Below are 15,338 nucleotides of genomic sequence, written 5' to 3'. Positions count from 1 at the left end.
TGACTTCTTAGCTTGTAATTATGTTTAATAAATATTTTCAGTGTGTATCCCCACTTCATCAAGTTTTAAATTAGCAAGTTATCTTATGTTTCTATCAATTATGTTCGGCCAGTATCATATACTCTCTTTAAGTTCAGATTTCTTTTAGCTTGAAAAAATTTGCCTCAGCTTAGGATAGAAACAAGCAGCAGTGATTCCGCCTGTTAAAGTAACCGTTAGGTGAAAAACTTGGGCATGTTGAAGGCTAGTTTTGTTTTTCTCAGAAGTTGAATAGGTTTTGTTAAGAAAAAAGTGAATTTTGGACCCAAAAGTCAGCATAGGATACACTAGGCACTACTTTAGAAAGGACTACCCTTATGAGTCTTTTCCCCTAACAATTGTGTAATTGGGCAAAATACAAAGAAGATGGATCAAATGGGCAAAATACCATGAATTTTTGGGCAAACGGGCTCAACCCCAATAAAAAAAGGACGTATTGTGGATTTGTGGGGCTAAATTTTGAATGGGGACACTTATTGTGTGCCTAAAATTTTTAATAGGCACATATGAGCACAAGTGTACCTTTTATTAGTTTTGGCCCATTTGTCCCAACATATGTGTCCCCTTAGCCCTATTTTCTAGTAGTGCAATACGTGTCACGATCTGGAGGCTTAATTATATATAGAATTTAAATCCCAGTGCAGGTAGGAAGCTAAAGTTACTAAGAGCAACTCCAACAGCTTCCTTATATTTTGATTTTCCTCCACTTTAGGGAAAAAATAACCTCTTTTGCTTCAACAGATTCCCTATAACTTTCCCTATTTTAGGGAAAGTGAGGAAAGAGAAAACCAAATTCCCTATATTTACAGCAATCTCTAAAATTTTAAGGAAGAATATGGAGATTTTAGAGATTGCTGTAAAATAGGGAATCTATTGGAGTTGGAGAAGAAAAAGATGCTAAAGCTTTAACTTTTGCTTCCCTATTATACAGAAATTATAGGGAAGCTGTTGGAGTTGCTCTAAGATATGAGCATTGCCACCGACGACTTCTATGAATTTGGGCCGTTACCAAAAAAAGTAAATAATAATAATAATAATAATAATAATAAATAAATAAATAAAAATTCCTACCTACTTGGTCCTGATCGGAACTCTCTCCAATTCTCAACTAAGATGGAATCCTTCTCTGATTCAAATTGTACACTTTGTTTGGGATACTACTTGTTCTTAATTACTATCTTATATATATAAATCATGCAATTTTATAGCGTGAGAATATTGTCGAAACCGAGAAGAGCGCGCAGGAGATTCCATCGTTAGAGTAGTCTGATTTGAGGGTAGTGGCAATGGCAGTTATTACTATGAAGAAGATGTCTATGCTTGTTGCAGCACTTGGTATTCTTTCGTTTGTGTTTGGTATTCTCGCTGAAACTAAGAAGGTATGTATCTATAAACCCATGAATCCACGATTGAATGTAGTTCATTCAAAGCAATTTAACCATACTATTTTTTCTGGGCTAAATACTGGTTATTACCCTGTGGTTTAGGTCCAAAATCAATTCAGTCCCTGGACTTCAAATTTCATCAAAAACACCCATGCACTTTCAATTTTGATCTAATAGGTCCAATTCGTTAATATTCTGTTATGGGTTCAAGTTATAGTTGGATTATTTGTTGAAAAACTATTTATTTGATCGATTTCTAATAGTGCATCTCACTCCTAAATTGACTATGCAGGCCACCTCAACACCACATCATAAAACATAGGCCATATATGAGCCACGTCAACAAGTTAAATGACTCAATTATCGGAAGTCTAATAAATTGGACTTATTAGATCAAAATTGAAAGTGCAGGGGTGTTCTTGATGAAATTAGAAGTTTAGGGACTGAATTGATTTTGGAGCCAAACTACAGGGTAGTAATCAGTATTTAGCCTTTTTTTTTTTTTTTCCAGCTCCACATACTATTTTTTTTTTTTGAAAGGAACCACATACTATTTAGTATCACGTAGAATATGTTTTTGGGTGATCATCTTTGATAACCGAGCAGATATAAGTCTCAATTTGCTAAGTGTAATTTTCTGTTCCTGGGTTTTGTAGCCTGCAGCTGGAGTTCCCATAATAGGGAAAGGCATGGTGATTTGCAAGTACCCATCTGATCCAACGCTTGCTTATGCGTGGCTATCCTTTGGATTTCTTCTGCTATGTTCTGCGGTTGGTTGGTTCTCTATATTTTACAGCTACAAAGGCAGAAAAGCTCCCGCATCTGTTTTCTTCCAGTGCTCTACCTTCTTCTCCTTCTTCACCATTACCCTGTAAGTCACACTAGCTAGCTCTCATTCTTCTCTCATAAAAGCATTCTTGAATATGGATTCTCATTCTATGCTTTACTTAGAGTACCTAAGGTTAACTACCTAGCATTTATTTTGAGAGGACTTTTAGACTAACGTTTTTAGGGCAAAGACCGTACGTTTATAATACCAAGCTATTCATTTGTTCGAGCCTACGGCATACTTTCACGCATCTCTCTTCAAAAATCATTCTTTTAAAAATTATAGCAATTCCGGAATTGTTAGCCGTTTAACATAGTTATTTTACCTTGCATGACAACATTCTACATTTAAACGATTTTCAAACCGTTTGAGTGTTGCAAAAATGATATTTGAGGGAACCTATAAAATGATTATGTAAAACGGTGCATTTTTGTCTAAATAGGTGGTTAGCTTCGAATCACGAATCCAATTTACTCTATATAGTGCTTTTTTTTTTCCGTCGCTGATTATGAAATCGATCTCATACTGAAAGTGAACCTGTATTGTATTGTTTTTGATAATTTCTTGCTCTTTAATTTGGCTGATTATCATGTCGTTTTGATATGAACAAACACAGGGGTACAATAGGATTAGCAGCTGCATTGTTGCTGTGGCCTGTAGCGACGCATCATCACCCAAATTATAACATTATTGGGAATCAAGATCCCCACAGCGCCACATGCCCAACTGCCAAAACTGGTGTTCTCGGCGGAGGAGCCTTCATGTCCCTCAACTCATCGCTACTGTGGTCAGTTTGCTTCATCTTGGCTAGCAATGCAAGAGAAGACTACTTTGAAGAATTGGATAGTGTCGAAAAACCTAAACACATTGAGAAACACTACTACACAAAGTGAATCACACGACATGTATCAGACGACATACGACATTTTGGTGTCGTCTGAGTTAGTCAGACGACACATTAGTTATACTTGTCGTTTCTTCTCAAACTCAGCCAACACATTGTAATCAATTGGAGTTTGGTGAAATTGATAACTGTAAGACAACAGTTATTAGGACATGTGTTGTCTGAGAAATCAGAAAAAACCAAAAAGTTTAATTTATATTTATTTTTTGTAGCCAAAAGCCCAAAACACAAATCGGTCAAATCCTTTTGAGCTAGCAGATCTCCTTCCTTGGTCGTATCGAAGCCAAAAACTTGCCTCCGTTTCTTGAAAGAAATTAGGTCATTCTCCCTCCTTTTTGCTCTCACCATCTCACCATCTCAGCAGCCTATCGAAACCAGACCTCACTCTCTCTCGCTCTCGCCTCACTCTCTCTCCGCCTCTCACTCTCACTCTCTCTCCGCTCGAAGTCGCTACCTGGTCGAGCTCGAAGTCGCCGAAGCTTAGTCGCTACCCAGGTGGTTTACTCTCTCCGCTGCCTGAGCTCGAAGTCGCCGAAGCTTAGTTGCTACCCAGGTGCTTTACTCTCTCCGCTGCCTGAGCTCGAAGTCGCCGAAGCTTACGGCCGCATCAACTCTGGTCGATTAGTCTACAGGTACTATATCCCTCTTTAATTAGGCCTTTGTTTTATTAGGGTTTGGAAATTTTCAATCTGGGTTTGTTGGGTATGATTAGGTTTGGGTTTTATTTGAGTTTGAGATTTTGAGATGTTGATGTCATTGCTTGTTCTAGTTATAACGTGAATTGAGTGGTGTTTGGGAGGTCAAAGGGTAAAGAAGGATAGCCGACTTGTCTCTCTTCTTCTCCTCTGGTCTGTCTTCATCTTCTTGTTCTGATTTTGTTTGGTTACTGTCTTTGTAAATGCTCATAGTGATGTTTGTTTCTAACTGCTTTTACTAGACCAAGACCCCAGAATGTAGGTGAGTCCCTAATCTTGAGACATTTCCCATTCCATTAGCATGAATCATGTGTTCAATGAGATTGGATAAGATTGGTTCTCTAATCTTGGGAAACGATTATCAAAGGTTCACCCTGCAATTGGCATTTCAAATATCTGGTTTTATTGAGTACGAAGGTTGTGAAAGTCTAGAGCAGCTGGGGATTTGGAGGCTGGAGTTCAAGATTTGTTTCATGTCCTCATACTTGCCTCTGATCTTGGTTAAGAGCTGTAGGGGTGGAACCCAATTTGAGTTATGTTGTTTTTGTCGTTCAAACTCACTTGGAAGGGACATCTTCTTTGTTGCCTTATATACAGCTGCAAAGGGTTGTTGGGAAGGAATTGAATTAGTCTCCTGTGTCTCCTCCCCCATACAGAGGCAGCAAATCTGTGTTGCTCCTCTCCTGAATTTCCATTTTAGTTGAGCATTTTTACATCCATTGCTGCACTGCACCAGCAAGAAAAAAGGTATTGCATTTTTGGTAGTTTAGGTATGTCAAAGTTATCATCAGACACACCTAAAAGTATAGAATCATTATAGAAGGATTGAACCATTGGTATACCTGACCTGACTGTAGTTATAGCTGTTAGGCTTCCGGTAGATATTAGAGATTTTAGAAGGGTCTGCTGCTATCCATCATTGGACTTCTAGGAGATTGACAAGATGACACATCCGATTCGGTAACCTACTCGCATTAGTTGGAATTTACATATACGTGTCATAAAACTTAATATTTATGTGACTCTCGGCTTAATATGTGTGATGCTATTTCAAAATTCTTTAAGCATATGGTCACACAATACTTCATATATTCATAGTATTGTGGTGACCTTCCTTTTATTACAAGGATCATATTTTTTTTATGTACTTCTTCTTAGATAAGTTTGGCAGCATTTTTTTCAGTCCTATTTTGCAATTGCTACTATATCTAAAGTAGTGTTGTTAACAGTGGACAGTGCAAGTTGAACCAAAATTTCATGAGGGTGCGAGTAATTTAGAAGAATTGGTTCCTTTTGAGGAGTGTATTGAGTTATATTCCACTGACAACGCAGTTGTGAGAGCTCCTGAGTTTCTCCTTCTTACTCATAATGGCCGTAGCTTCAAGTTAGTTAGCTCTACTTCTATTTGCTTTTATTTTACTTTTTATTATTTATTTTAATACATTACACATATATAGTCAAGTTATACTGGTCACTTGTTTTTAGGCCATTCTTTTTATGATTCGTTTTTCTTCATCTATTAAACTGACAAACTTGTTATTATGTTGTTGCATGCATGGATCTAAGCTCTTTGCATGTCGTCATATTCTTGTATGTGGTTGGTATAAGTGTTTTTTGGTTTGGCGATATGTCTGGGTGTTCCTTGTTTTTGAAAATGACTTGGCCAATTACTTTTGAGAAAAGTTTCTGGAACTGAGCTTCATTTTCATAAAATATTTGGAAATATGTACGTGACACTTGTGCATGCACATGGAATGGAGCAAGAAAGTTTGGTTTCGCATAAGCATCTTCTATTACTCTTGTTGTTCCTGCCTTGAGATTTTGAACGCTTCTGACTTGTTAGATTCTCTACTTCTACGAGCTTTACATTTTATACCTTTTTGGCTTTTGTATCTGTGGCTAACTTGTGTTACCTTATTGCGAATATTAATTTACATGTTTTCTTTCCCTTCTTTTCAGCATAGTTGTAAATCCTACCAACCTTAGTGAAGGTCTGCACTATTATGAACTATATGGTGTTGATTGCAAAGCACCTTGGCGCGGCCCTCTTTTCAGAATCCCAATTACTATAACAAAGCCAATCACTGTCATAAGTCGACCTCCACTATATTCATTTTCGAAATTGTCTTTTTTGCCAGGTATGCACACCTTTAATTCCCTCTCTTCTCTGTTTCTTGTTACCAATAGTTGACTTGTGTTTTGAACTGGGCCAATTGGCTGACATTTGTCATATGGTACTGGTGTCCGAAATTTATCTCTTCTCCTGATGGTGCAACGCTACTCTTGTAGGCCACATAGAAAGGAGATTTATTGAAGTACCTCTTGGTGCCACATGGGTTGAAGCAACCATGCAAACATCAGGATTTGATACAACACGAAGATTTTTTGTTGACTCTGTTCAGGTAAAGCATGCGGTTCAACTTATATCAGATTGTGTAAGCCTGCTTATTCTTTTTTTTGGTTAAAAAGCCTGCTTCTGACATGCTTGCAATGCACAGCTTTGTCCCTTACAAAGACCTCGTAAGTGGGAGAGTGTTGTAACATTCTCTTCACCTGCTGCCAAAAGCTTTTCATTTCCTGTTGTGGGTGGTCAGACAATGGAATTAGCTATAGCTCAGTTTTGGTGAAGTGGCATAGGAAGCAACGAAACAACTTGTGTGGATTTTGAGGTATTCTGTTTATATCTAGACTTAAGATATCTAATATACAGATACCTTTAATCTTACTTTCCACTATTTCTTAGCTGCTTACATTCACTGAAGATCCATGATTTTTCTTGTGGTCAACTTTCTGTACTTGTCTATTTAGTACCAGTTTGATTGGCCAAAGTTCACTAGTATGGTATTTCATTTTCTACTGTACTGTTGAAAATATTGTTGATTCTCATATTATTTGAGGAGCTGTACTTGACCAAATATATTTCATTTCAATTCTAAAACTGGTGGTAATATTATCTTACATATCCTTTGGTAAATATATCTCAGACATCTTTCTTTGGCAATCTTTTTTCCTGTACATTTTTGTAAGGTCCAAATCTGAGACACATGCAAACAATTTAATTTAATTTATTGCCATTGATGTGATGTGATGTCTGTAGATTGTTTGAAAATGAAGTTTTGGAATCTTGGAATTCTATGTAAAATTAACTTGATTGGAGAGCCTTACATGTGGTTTGTAAACATTTTTAGATTGTGTTTCATGGGATTAATGTTAATAAAGAGGAACTAGTGCTTGATGGAAGTGAGGCACCAGTAAGAATTGAAGCTGAAGCTCTACTAGCATCCGAGAAACTTGCACCTGCTGCTACTCTAAGTAGGGTGAAGTCCCCCCCCCCCCTAACACACACAATAGCATATGACGGTGGCTATGTATGTTTTTCTCTTATCTAGCTTCTTGGTATATTTGTGTTCTAACATGGTATCTTTTCCCTTTTGATTTCAACTTGCAGATCAGAATTCCATATCGACCAGTTGCTGCTGAACTTTGTTCTCTTCCAACAGATCGTGACAAACTACCCTCAGAAAAACGTATTTTGGCGCTGACATTAACGTGAGTTATGGACTAATATTTATAAATTGGCTACATTTTATGTTTTATAGTTGTAGACCCTTACTTCTTCTGGTTCCTCAGTTACAAGTTCAAATTGGAAGATGGAGCTGAAGTAAAACCTCAAGTTCCATTACTTAACAATCGCATATATGATACTAAATTTGAGTCTCAGTTTTATATGATCTCTGATGCAAACAAGGTACCTCTGAATTTTATTATATTTTTATTTAATTTTAAATTGTTTGATATTAGGGAGTTGGGGATGTAGTTGTTCATCCCAAATATTAATTGGTGGCTCTAAATGTATACCTCAACTGTTCTGTATACTTTATGCACTATTACAATGCTTTGGAAGTTGTTGAAAATATTTTTTCCATATCATGTCTTACCTTCTTCACTTTCCAATAACAGCGTGTATATGCAACGGGTGAAGCTTATCCAAGCTCTTCAAAACTGCCCAAAGGCGAATACACTTTACAGCTATATCTTAGGTATGGTTCATTTCAAGAACCCACATGTTCCATATTCCATTGTTTCCTTGCTGCAAGTTGAGACTTGTTGTTGCTACTAAGATTTAGAATTCAGTTTTCTTATTAAATTTACAAAAGCTATTTCTCTAAATACTAAATGACACAACTTGGTTATGAAATTACCTTAATGACTGTAACCACTATGTTTGTTTGCCAGCATATCTGGAAAAATTGAAGCAGCTGGTTTTGTTCATTGAAAGAAAATTGGAAGAGAAGGTAGAGTATCAGTCTTAGAGTAATTGATTATATATCTGAATAGATCTTCGCCTTGATAGTTCGAGACCTGATTTTATATTAGATTGGAATAAATGATGCAGTTTTCTCATTGTCCTTGGCATCAAAATACATAATGCTCAACTCAAGAGGCAGGGCAGAAAGACAACTACTTGGAAAAACTGTGCGGTATGATTATGAAACTTTTTTTGAAACAGTTTTTATAATTTTTGTTCGAGAAGTTGGTTATTCCCGAATGAGTTTTGCCCATTGTTGGTATTTAATATACTTTTTTTAGGGTATTCCTGAGCAAAAGACGGACAAAGACTGTGGATATTATGTAATGAGATATATGAAGGAAATAGTGGAAGATAAGAGCTTAGATTTTTTCACCAAGGTAATACTAGTTGAGGTTGCTTGGAATATAGTTACTGAAATTTTGGTTGCTATTGTGTTTCATGTGTTTGGGTGCATATGACTTTTGGTTGGTGTTGGTTGCTTGGATTATGTCAAGGTTGTCCAGAATGCTTGAAATTTTGGTTGCTGTTGTTTTACATGTCTTTTGTTGAACAATGACATGTATATGTAATTTTTTGGTTAATGTCGATTGCTTGGATATGTCAGGAAAGTCCAAAATCCCTTAAATTTTGGTTGTTGTTGTTTTGAATGTGTTTTAGTGAAGATGTCATATATATAATAACTGCATTTGCTGTTGGTTGCTTGGATTATGGTTATTGAAATTTTGATGTCAATTACTAAGTGGCATATATGCTCAGATTACAAAACTTTGTCAAGGTTGTCCAGAATACATAATGCTCAATGACGTACAGCTATAGATTCTTTTTGCAAATTTGTCCATTACTAACTACAAACTAATTTATTTCAGTGGGAGAGAAGAGGCAAAGCAACATATACCCAGGAAGATATTGATGTGGTCAGAAATGAGTGGGCAAAGTTTATGGTGAAGACATATATGTAAGCATTGCGCTTGGTACTTATGGAGCTATATCTTCTTTTTTAGTTCAGTTGAAACTTTGTTCTATGGATTTGGTTGGACATGAGTTGATGCTTGTACTTTGAATTGATAATGTAAGATTTGCGAGAATGATGTATGAGAATGATGAAGTAAATGACAACTTTGAATTTCATATCTGCCTATTTCCAGATCAATTGTGCAAACTCAAGTCCAACAACATATATATGAATGTAACTGTTGTAGTGCAAACTATCACACAACACAAAAGAAAGGTCCAAATAAAGCTTATCGTCTGAGGAGAATTCAGACAACACTTTTATATACCAACTTGTCATCTTAAAGGAACACCGACAACAAGGAAAGAATATTGTGGTCTGAGGTTCATTCAAGACAACAAATTCATCAACATTAATGTTATCTTAAATTACATTTAGACAACATCAGTATCATCAAACTTGTTATATAACTGTTAATTCAGACAACAAGAAAAAAAAAATGTGTTGTCTGAAATTCATCCGGTACAACACATGCTTAATTAATATTGTTATATTAATTGAATTTTAGACAACATTGGAATCTAGATAATTGTTATCTTAGAGATATTTAGACAACATACGGTTATTGAAGATGTAGTCTGAGGTTCACCCGAGACAACACCATATCGAGCAAATTGATATTTGTAATACATTTCAATTCACACAACATTTGGTAATCAAAAATGCTTGTGTGATGTTTACTTCACACATCAGGTCTCATACAATATTGTCGTTGAAAATATATAGCAGACAACAAAGGCTTGGAAAGATTGTTGTGCTTGGTGAATTTCACTCAACACCCCGACAATAAGCTGTTGTCTGAGTTCATACCCGACAACAGACTATCGTCATGAATCAAAATTTGGTAAATTTAGACAACACATATTTAGGTACAAATGTTGTGTGAATGACCAGAGAGACAATTAAAAAAGAATGTTGTCTGATGGGGGAGATCAGACAACACGCCAGTTTACAACATCTCCATTTTCATTCAGACAACAGTCAAAAGACTGTTGTCTGATTCACTTTGTGTAGTAGTGAAAGCTGAAGCTGGACATACCAAGGCACTTGAAGACGATGACAGCAGCGAGATTAGCTCCCAGTAGGGTAGTGAACAAGCCGCATGCATGGTCGTACATATTAATGTTAATTTAGGTGTTGATCTTGCGTTAATGTCTAAAATGCTTTTGCTTTTTTAAGGCTCCTACACTAATGAGTTATGAGATGAAGTCGAGTTTTATTGTTTTAGTATATACATTATGTTTGTGTATATATGCTTAGGAATTATTAGGTAGTGTGAGGCTGTGCTTTGTTCAGTTTGGGGTTTCGACGTCTAGTGCTTTTGAAAAATATTAATTCTTACTTAAGGTAGCTTTTTTATCTTGAGTTGATGCATGACAACATAATTCTTTCGTCGGATTAGTTCGATGTGAAAGCTTGGGATGTTTTTTTGGGTGGACTATTTGGTTTAACAATAGTTTTCTAAATAATATATAACAATTAGCTGATGTCCGCCTATTCTTGTTTCTTTGTAGGATATGACAAAAAAAAAAAAAAAAATACTGAAAGAAAATCAATTTTATAAACTTAAAGAATAAAAAGAAAATAAGAAGCCACACTTTTTTTTTTTTTTTTTTTGAAAAATATCATGTCGATATATTAATATTACTCAGGCCAGAAAGGACCATTACATATCCTCCCTCTACCATCTCTGGGCAGATAAAGAGTTTGTGGTAAAACCACAGCGATACATAGATTAGGTCCGATCATTTGACGGTACCCATGCTCACTTATTCAAGAAAGCCTATAAACTATGTTACAAAGACAAGTAAATAGGCTAGGTAAATAAAACCTAAATGAGACTCAGCCCTAGAAGGCTGACCCATTCCTCATGAGGCCCAAGATAAGGCCCAAAGACCTCATCCCAGTCCCAAAAAGAGTAAGCAAGCCCAAAAGGCCCAGCCAATCTCGGCGCCGTGCAACCTTCTAGCAGCTCCGTGCCTCGGACTCCAGTGCCACCTGACGCTGCGACGACCACCAAGTGCAACCACAGAGACAGTTGCACCATCAGGACATCCCCGCCCAAGTCAGTGAACATCGAATCTGATCGGAACCAGATTGACGAGAAAGGCTGGATGAGGAGTTTGATCAGCCAAATCAACAGCACCAGCGTCGATAGTGTTAAAACCATCCACCAGAGCAGGAGCCATCCACCACTGTGCACCACCGCAATCGAGAGCCCCACTCCATCTCTGCATGCTTCACCGCCGGCAGCGCCCAAGCGGAGCATCTCACCTCGCCTTGACGTCCCTGGCCAGGACGAAGTAGATCGATCCACAGTCCCCATTAAAACCAGGGTTTCAGCAGCAAATTGGGATTGAGAGAGGCCTAGCCTTGGCCTCGTGGAGGAGACAGTAGCCGTCATGCTCAATGAGTCCGATGACAAAGAGATTGGAATAGGTTGCCATCGATGATGGAGGAGAGGCCAAGGGCGCAATCCTAGTAGACTTCCAATGCGATCGCCCATATCCCAACACCCCGCGCCAGATCTGATCGAGATCATCTTGACAAGGAGTGCCTCGATTTAGGGTTGATCGATCTTGTTCCGTCCTTCGTCGGAGAAGACTAGGTTCCCCAGATCAGGTAAAGCAATAGGCAGAGGGCAATCAGGTTGCTCTGCACTTCCATGGTGTTGAGTCGGAACCCGCACCATCATATTCCATCCTTTGTTGCTGTGTAATGGCCAGAGCCATGGCTGGCTTAGAGATCGGCTGTTGGTGGCCGGAGGTAGATAGCCTAGCCTCGGTGGGCTAGGGTTGAGGAAGAGCGGCGCTGCTCTCATAGGGTTTTTTTTCCTTAATTCCTATAATTTTTAAGAAGCCACACTTGGATGAACGCTTAATCTTGAAATTTATATTTTGATACAAACACCAATTAAACAAGATATACAAGCCTAAATAAATTCATTAGTGCCACTATTGTGGAGAAATCACACAAAATATACGAGCTTAATTACCGGCTGATGTTAAACAAATATGTTGGTGCCATATATTATGTAGAACATAAGAGATTTAGCAAGAGTAGTGAATAAACTTTTTAGGCTGAGACGCGATAGAACTCTACACCGTTTAATTAGTCAAAATTGTGAAAATGTTTAGGGCATATTGAGGCCCGTAAGACATATTCTACAACAACCTCCGAGAACAAAGGCCTCTTAACGAAAAGATACATAGTTTGATAATTTCAACGATAGAAACTAGTTGTAATCTTTCAAACCACAAGTCCTAAATCATCATTAATGAAATAATACCAGTACCATATGAATACAGTATCAAATTTATTCCAAGTGCATCAAAAAAAAAAAATGTACAAGAATCATCAATAATTAATGAATCCGGTAATTGTATTGTTGAATACTTAATAGAATCTATTTAATGCACTTTCCATTGTTAATCACAAGCTTAAATTCCGTTTTAAGCTAATGAATCTGGTCAATGTTTCGTGCAAACGTTCCAATACGCTATAGGCTGGACTTTGCTGTCCTAAACGTCCACGACACTCATCAGCAACCGTCGGATCATGAATAATCCTCATCAATCGGTCCAGATTCTTGTTGCTAACCAACGCGCCAAAGAAGCAGCATTGGTTGTTTGCCGGATAAGTAGGAGAGATTCGAGGAAAAAGAGCTATTGACTAGTTAGAATCTCCATCTATTACCTATACAACTACAGGGGTCTTGGTCCTTTAATTTTGATTCTCACAGACGGAGATAGATTCCCAACTCCTCTCTCTTTTCAGAATCGAATCCAATTTCCCCAGGTAATTAGTATATGGAGATGAATTCTGTTCGTTTTGTGTGGTTTCAGTTTTGAATTTTTTGTTTGTTTGGGGTTTCATTTCAGGGCGATGGCTGTGACGGTGAAGCAGATGGCTGTGATAGTGGCCTTTTTTGGTGTACTGTCTTTCATCTTCGGGATTATTGCGGAAAACAAGAAGGTATTTATGCATGAGATTGTGGGTCAAATTGTTGATTGTTATATCACAAAGACTGATTATTTTCATTGGAAATTTGATCCCATGATATTACTTTGTGTATGGTGCTTTGTTTTTCTTAGGGATTAGTTGTTTACCATGATTTATTCAACATCAAAGATTCTTTGAATTTTGAGTGTGCTCCATCCCTGTGAGGTTGGACTTTTTGTGTATTTTAATGATTGTAGACTGGAGCAAATTAGTGTTATACTTTACAGTCTTTTTCCTTTCGGGTACTGCATCAATCACTCATGTCTTGAATAAAAAGAATACTGGTGACCTGGATAGATTCCGGTTAACAGTCCGTGACTGAGTATTGCTGATTCAATCCTTTAAACAAAGGAATAGTTGTGTTGGAATATATATCAGAGTCAAAATTAGAGCAGAAACTGAGTCCCATCCTGTAAAGCCCTTTTTAGCTGAGTTTTTACTCGTATTCTCGTGTTCTTGGCTAATGACTGGATACTTTGTTTTGACTTATTGGCAGCCGGCAGCTGGAAAACCAGTGCCATGGAAAGATGTTGTTATTTGCAAGTATCCTTCTGATCCTTCGGTGGCATTGGGATATCTGTCATTTGCATTTCTCCTTGTATCTACAGTGGTTGGGTTCTTGTCACTGTTTTACCCATATCAAGGGAAGTCCCTTCCGCAAGCTGCTTTGTTCCGGAGCAAGAGTTTCGTTGTCTTCTTCAACATTTCTTTGTGAGTGTTGTTTTTACGCTGCAGTTTTGTCTGATATGAGCATTTTTATCTATGAATTTTATGAGGCCCTGAAATATCCAGCCTTTCAGTTTTCACCGCCTACATATCCTTCTGCTAGAATTCTCTATTAGTGCATCGTTCATTAATTGGGGGATGAACTTTTGAAAGAGGATAACATATCTCGCTTTGCAGTAGATTAGTCAACTTAATAAAATGGGGTGCTCTGCCAGTACTTTATCAATGACTAGGAACTGGTGATAGGACTTTCAAGGAACCCTAGCATGGATCTGGTTCATGAAAGACATCATTAGAATTGCTGCAATAGATGACATAGCAATTCACTCATGTAAAGGAGTGTGAAGAATGAGACCTATTGTGCAAAATACATTGCATTATGACATCCATCTTGAACATGATATCTATGATTCAAGTTCACAATCACTTCAGATAATGTTTGGTCAATGATTTGTTTTAGCTTACACTTTTTCTAGAGTTTTGTTATGCATAGGTAGTTCTGCCCATAATTTTGATCATCTTTCTAATTGTGTTTCTTTGACGGTGGTGGATTTACACAGGCTTACAGCAGGACTAGCTGCAGCTCTGTTGCTGTGGACTACAATAACGGAGCAACTTCATCTATCACGAAATGTCCATCACAATCTTAAAACAGACTGCCCCACTGCTAAGACCGGTCTCCTTGGTGGCGGTGCTTTTGTATCCCTTGATTCATCCCTTTTCTGGTTGGTTGCCCTCATGCTGGCCGACAATGCCCGAGAGGACTACTTCGAGGAGTCGGATAAGGATGTCAAGGGTAGTGGGTATACAGACGTACATGGAGCTGATTATGGACAACATGTTGTAAAAGGTAGTGCTTGAAGTCTATTGCCTTGGCAAGAAGGGCTCGGATGAATGCCATTCCGTTTTCGTTTAGGTTCTCTTCCATTTTCAATTCTATGCTCATAAGCTTGTGAATCAAGCAACTTTATGCAGTGTAATTGAATGTAGATAAAATTGAAGATAGCTAGATATGCACTTTATGTCTCCTTGTGGCTATGAACTCAGTGGTATGGAGCATGAATAAGCTTTTTTACGTCTCTAAACTTTTCCTTCATTGTTGTTGGCTTTTAATTTCTGCTACATTTGCCTTTCATTTTCTGTTAAACTCGAAACTTGAGGACAAACTAATTTCATGACCGCATCTAACAAAATTGCGAGCAACTAAACACGAAAAATCAGTGACTCGGCCTCACCATTGCAAATGCGTTCTCGAACAATTACAGTTCCTTGTGAGAGGATATGACGCCCTTTTTATTCATTTACTAATGACATGCGTTCTTACTTGTAATGCAGAAAAAAAAAAAAAAAAAAACTCTTACTCCAAGTAAAGGACGCATGCCAATAGACCCTTCGTTTCAGTTAAAATTAAATGGGGCTTTTTACCCCGACGGG

The 15,338-nt window shown here is 37.6% G+C and overlaps 2 protein-coding genes and 2 long non-coding RNA genes across 4 annotated transcripts; all 4 read left to right on the top strand.

The window, feature by feature from the left end:
- Positions 1–1,325: 1,325 nt before the first annotated feature.
- Positions 1,326–3,146, top strand: LOC133738026 (uncharacterized). Its single transcript, XM_062165466.1, has 3 exons — positions 1,326–1,418; positions 2,081–2,295; positions 2,870–3,146. The coding sequence occupies exons 1-3, from the start codon at positions 1,326–1,328 to the stop codon at positions 3,144–3,146; spliced, it is 585 nt and encodes a 194-aa protein (XP_062021450.1).
- Positions 3,147–5,085: 1,939 nt separating this feature from the next.
- Positions 5,086–7,893, top strand: LOC133741433 (uncharacterized). Its single transcript, XR_009861916.1, has 8 exons — positions 5,086–5,236; positions 5,812–5,990; positions 6,142–6,254; positions 6,351–6,521; positions 7,041–7,169; positions 7,301–7,401; positions 7,483–7,600; positions 7,813–7,893. It is a non-coding gene; the product is annotated as an uncharacterized LOC133741433 (long non-coding RNA).
- A 193-nt stretch (positions 7,894–8,086) lies between these two features.
- On the top strand, positions 8,087–9,155 carry LOC133738044 (uncharacterized). The gene is made up of 4 exons (XR_009859927.1): positions 8,087–8,147; positions 8,249–8,333; positions 8,443–8,541; positions 9,031–9,155. It is a non-coding gene; the product is annotated as an uncharacterized LOC133738044 (long non-coding RNA).
- Positions 9,156–12,815: 3,660 nt separating this feature from the next.
- LOC133740146 (uncharacterized) lies at positions 12,816–15,000 on the top strand. Its single transcript, XM_062168064.1, has 4 exons — positions 12,816–12,974; positions 13,058–13,151; positions 13,675–13,889; positions 14,465–15,000. The coding sequence occupies exons 2-4, from the start codon at positions 13,062–13,064 to the stop codon at positions 14,763–14,765; spliced, it is 606 nt and encodes a 201-aa protein (XP_062024048.1). The 5' UTR covers positions 12,816–12,974; positions 13,058–13,061; the 3' UTR covers positions 14,766–15,000.
- The last annotated feature ends 338 nt before the right edge of the window (positions 15,001–15,338 follow it).

The sequence above is a fragment of the Rosa rugosa genome, chromosome 3 (genome assembly GCF_958449725.1).
Source record: "Rosa rugosa chromosome 3, drRosRugo1.1, whole genome shotgun sequence".
Taxonomy (NCBI): domain Eukaryota; kingdom Viridiplantae; phylum Streptophyta; class Magnoliopsida; order Rosales; family Rosaceae; genus Rosa; species Rosa rugosa.
The sequence above is the reverse complement of the archived record's forward strand: the minus strand, read 5'-3'. Positions and strand labels throughout refer to the sequence as shown.

Coding starts and splice junctions, on each gene's coding strand:
- LOC133740146 (XM_062168064.1), top strand. CDS start 13,062: ATGGCTGTGACGGTGAAGCAGATGGCTGTGATAGTGGCCTTTTTTGGT. Junction 13,152..13,674: donor TTATTGCGGAAAACAAGAAG/GTATTTATGCAT, acceptor ACTTATTGGCAG/CCGGCAGCTGGAAAACCAGT. Junction 13,890..14,464: donor GTCTTCTTCAACATTTCTTT/GTGAGTGTTGTT, acceptor GGATTTACACAG/GCTTACAGCAGGACTAGCTG.
- LOC133738026 (XM_062165466.1), top strand. CDS start 1,326: ATGGCAGTTATTACTATGAAGAAGATGTCTATGCTTGTTGCAGCACTT. Junction 1,419..2,080: donor TTCTCGCTGAAACTAAGAAG/GTATGTATCTAT, acceptor TGGGTTTTGTAG/CCTGCAGCTGGAGTTCCCAT. Junction 2,296..2,869: donor TCCTTCTTCACCATTACCCT/GTAAGTCACACT, acceptor GAACAAACACAG/GGGTACAATAGGATTAGCAG.